We start from the raw sequence: 4721 nt of genomic DNA, 5'->3' as shown, positions 1-4721 counted from the left end.
ATCCTCAAGGCCCAAAGATACAGATGAGGTGGTGGATGCTTGGTATTTGGATAATTTTGTTATAATGTGTAGGACGAGATTGTCAAGTCATCTGTGCAGACCTGAGAGRTAGTTAAAGGGAGGAGTTATGTAAATATTTTTACGACTAAAACGAAGACCAAATTAAACAATCCAGAAAAGGCTCCCAAGGCCTGGGGCCCATTATAAACCTTATTAATACTATGAAACCTGAATCCCAGCACTATCACTCAGCCTCATTAAGCTGGCTGTACCATAGGAGTTAGGGTACTGCCATAGTCCTTTCTTGCAGTTTGCCCTCTGAAAGTCTAACATACCTTCCTTTGATGAACACTTATATCCTTTACTTCTTCTTTTGAAATGGGTTTTTGTTTGTCTTCACTTAGTAGCTACTGTTGAAAAATTCTCTTGCCTTTGGTGGCTAAACCTGAAAAGTACATCCTTTGGAGAAGGGTAACTAATTTAATAGAGGTTATCTCATCTTCTTCTATCCTCATTTTTAACCTGAAGGTGGGAATGAATAAATCACTCACCAGCTGTGATTTCCATTAAATCTGTGGTGCTTCTTTGGACATTGTGCTGCTTAAACACAGACAGCTCATCTTATCTTGTTTTTGCCTTCCTAAAGCTAGTTTGCATGTCTTGGAAGTACAAAGATGTATTCTGTAAACTCTCCTCAGGTCTTAGGCTCTAAAAAGTTACACAAAATATCTCTGTGCAGTGAAAGCAAGGAATCAATTTGTCTTATTACAGATTCTAATCAGAGACGCACCAGTTCTTCCCTCCTCATCTGAGCCATTGTGTATGTGTATGCGTGAACAAGCTTCATCTATTTATAGCTGTAATATATGCAATAAATGTTAAAAGGAATATTCTCATTGTCAAGGAGCTCCTTGATTATAATACATCATTAAAACTTGCTTTWAAACACTAATGGGAATAAAAAGGCAAAAGCCCAGTTTCATATCACCATAGAAATCCAATGTTGTAAACTYATAACAAATGTTATTAGCCTTTTTTTGCAGAGTGTAGATAGTGTTTATCTCTGGGTTAATTATAGCACTGTCTTGCAAAARCCTACTGAGAGAGAAAAGACTGAAACAATCTCCTTTACTGTTTGCAGTAGGAAAAGCGTTTTTGTYTCCTCTGACACCTGGAGAAAAATGTTGGGTAAACAAATCATTTAACTAGCCCTCTCACATTGAAATAAAATCTGCTTTTTTTGGTCTTGCCATTCACAATAGGTTTCATTGTTCTGTTTGATATGAAAACACGTGTGYTTTCTTTGGAACAGTACTGTTCTCCTTTTTCTGCAGACTTACCTTGTTCCCTTTCCCATCCTCACCCCACAGGCCCGTGACRGAGGGTTATCCCGGATCAGTGGAGTCATGCGTCACACGGCTCTATCATGCTGGCAGCCATTCCTGGGTCTGGCTGTGCTGCTCGTCTTCACCAGCCCCACCATGGGCTGCCCGGCCCGCTGCGAATGCTCGGCACAGAACAAGTCTGTCAGCTGTCACCGAAGACGACTGATGTCCATCCCAGAAGGCATTCCCATTGAGACCAAAATCTTGGACCTCAGCAAGAACCGACTGAAAAGCGTTAACCCTGAGGAATTCACATCGTACCCGTTGCTGGAGGAGATTGACCTCAGCGACAACATTGTCTCCAATGTGGAGCCTGGAGCCTTTAACAATCTCTTCAACTTGCGCTCCTTGAGGCTGAAAGGAAACCGTCTGAAGCTGGTCCCCCTTGGGGTGTTCACTGGGCTGTCAAACTTAACAAAGCTTGATATAAGTGAAAACAAGATTGTCATTTTGCTGGACTACATGTTTCAAGATCTGCATAACCTAAAATCCCTGGAGGTTGGGGACAATGACTTGGTGTATATATCACACAGGGCCTTCAGTGGGCTGCTCAGCCTGGAACAGCTCACCCTGGAGAGATGCAACCTCACAGCTGTACCAACAGAAGCTCTTTCTCACCTCCACAACCTCATCAGTCTGCATTTGAAACAGCTCAACATTAACGCTCTGCCRGCATACGCCTTCAAAAGGCTGTTTCGCCTGAAAGACCTGCAGATAGAGGCCTGGCCCCTGCTGGACATGCTGCCCGCCAACAGCCTGTACGGCCTCAACCTTACTTCTCTCTCCATCACCAACACCAACCTGTCTGCGGTTCCTTACTCTGCTTTTAAGCACCTGGTTTACCTGACACATCTCAACCTGTCCTACAACCCCATCAGCACCATCGAAGCAGGCATGCTGTCAGACTTGGTGCGCCTGCAGGAGCTYCACATGGTGGGGGCCCAGCTGCGCACCATCGAACCGCATGCTTTCCAAGGGCTCCGATTCTTACGTGTCCTTAACGTGTCCCAAAATCTGCTAGAAACCTTAGAAGAGAATGTATTCCATTCCTCCAAAAGCCTTGAGGTCCTCTGCATCAACAACAACCCTCTGGCCTGTGACTGCCGCCTCCTTTGGATTTTGCAGCGGCAGCCCACCTTGCAGTTTGGCGGCGAGCCGCCCATGTGTGCYGGCCCGGACAGCGTAAGAGAGAGGTCTTTCAGAGACTTTCACAGCACAGCTCTCTCCTTTTACTTCACCTGTAAGAAGCCCAAGATACAAGACAAGAAGCTGCAGTACCTGGTAGTGGAGGAAGGACAGACCGTACAGCTGATGTGCAATGCTGATGGGGACCCACAGCCCACCATCTCCTGGGTTACCCCGCGCCGGAGACTGATCACCACTAAATCCAACGGCAGAGCCACCGTGCTGGGAGACGGCACCCTGGAGATCCGATTTGCCCAAGACCAGGACACTGGGATCTATGTCTGCATTGCAAGTAATGCAGCTGGGAATGAYACCTACTCGGCCTCCCTGACGGTAAAGGGGTTTACTTCAGACCGTTTCCTTTACGCCAACAGGACCCCTATGTACATGACAGACTCCAACGACACAAGTTCTAACGGAACAAATGCGAACAGCTACTCTCTGGACCTTAAGACAATATTGGTGTCCACAGCTATGGGCTGTTTCACATTCCTTGGAGTGGTTTTATTTTGTTTCCTCCTTCTTTTTGTGTGGAGCCGAGGGAAAGGCAAACACAAAACCAGCATTGACCTTGAATATGTCCCTCGTAAAAACAATGGTGCTGTGGTTGAAGGGGAAGTTTCTGGGCCACGAAGGTTCAATATGAAAATGATTTGATGGTATTCTGCTAGCAGTGCTTTTTCTGTGGCATTAAAACCAATTAAAACAGCCTGGCATGTGGAATTGCTAGGCAGAAGCAGCTTAATGCAGCTGTCAGTGTATCAAAAGGTTATATGAAAATGGAAAGACTATTTGTGGTTATACAACAGAGCCTCCAGACCTTGAGGCAGATGTGTCAGGGCCTTTCATAGAACTGGGAAATTGTACTAACTGTTTGCATTGCAAATATTGGCATTCTGGGGATATCAGCAATGAACCACTGGCTCATGCTCATGGACAATTGTTCAACATTTTCTACTGCTACAAAAGRAAAAAGAAAAAAAAAAACCTACAGTGTAGGATTTACATACTTAAAGAAAAAGACACATTTGTCTGATCCACACGCTACAGTGAAATTTGTATCCATATATCTCATTTGGTAAAACTTTGCATCCTCCCTTCTAGTTGGTTCAACACCACAAAAAAAAAAGTTTTTTTTTTTTTTTTTTTTTAATCTACATCTATACTGTGTACATTTTGAAGCAATACAAATGAGAGGTTGTGCTTTTAGATTTCCACCAATACTGACCCAAGTGTGATGTCACCCATCTTTTAATGACCATCAAAACCAAATTAGATTCTTGTAGTTACCAATTAGAAATAACATAAGATATTTTTCTCCTCATGTAGAAGGCCAGAGTTGAATAGTTGAGAGCAAAATGGCTCAACTCTGTCGATCTACTCTTCATATAAATATAAGGCATGTGCCTAGTTTTGATACAGAATGGAATATTTTTTATATCTGTGATATCACACTGGACCAGTTTACTGTAATATAGCCCTGGTTCTCACACAGGGAAGGCAACCCACTAGTCAATGCTGGCATGGAGGAGTAGAGTTCTACCTTGAAAAGAGAGACCCTGTTTTGTTAGCCCTGATTTTAATTTCAAAGCTACTGTTAAAATGTTAATGTGTTCCGGGCCAAATAAAGCGCATAATGCATTCTGCAGACTCCTTGGGAAATCTGGTCATCTTACTATTTATACAAGAGAATTAAAACATACAAACACTCTGCTACTAGGAATGAACTCTTCTCCAATGCCAAGTAAACTACAGTTGTTCATGCATAATATGGGGATTTATAATACTAAAATAATGTTTAAAACATGATAGCCTCAAAAAGGCTAACATACTGCCAGATATAATGAACCTCTAGCCACTGTCATTCTCATCTTGTATATTTGTAGATAACACAGAGACGTAAAGCTAATTTCCAAGAACAGATTACTTAGCTATTCTTGATGCCATTTTAATAACAATCTGGTTATGTTTCTTTCAGGGGCAGTACCTTAGAGCAAAAAGGGTGAGTTTTTCCAGATTTTAGGAATCTTTTTTAATGGAGAGAAGACAGAAGTAGAACATTAGTTCAGTACAAGTAACCTTTTGTTTGTTTGCTTTATGCCTCCAAAGAAATCCTTAAGAGACTGAGAACTAAAATTTTATTCTTTCTCA

The 4721-nt window shown here is 42.6% G+C and overlaps 1 protein-coding gene across 1 annotated transcript; it reads left to right on the top strand.

Annotated features, from left to right (window-relative positions):
- Nucleotides 1-1376: 1376 nt before the first annotated feature.
- On the top strand, nucleotides 1377-3692 carry LINGO2 (leucine rich repeat and Ig domain containing 2). The gene has a single exon (XM_057364946.1). It carries the CDS (start codon nucleotides 1407-1409, stop codon nucleotides 3225-3227), a length of 1821 nt encoding a protein of 606 aa, XP_057220929.1. The 5' UTR covers nucleotides 1377-1406; the 3' UTR covers nucleotides 3228-3692.
- Nucleotides 3693-4721: the final 1029 nt, after the last annotated feature.

Source organism: Malurus melanocephalus, unplaced genomic scaffold (genome assembly GCF_030028575.1).
Source record: "Malurus melanocephalus ecotype Western Australia unplaced genomic scaffold, MMel_1.1 scaffold_45, whole genome shotgun sequence".
In the NCBI taxonomy this organism is placed as follows: domain Eukaryota; kingdom Metazoa; phylum Chordata; class Aves; order Passeriformes; family Maluridae; genus Malurus; species Malurus melanocephalus.
The sequence above is the reverse complement of the archived record's forward strand: the minus strand, read 5'-3'. Positions and strand labels throughout refer to the sequence as shown.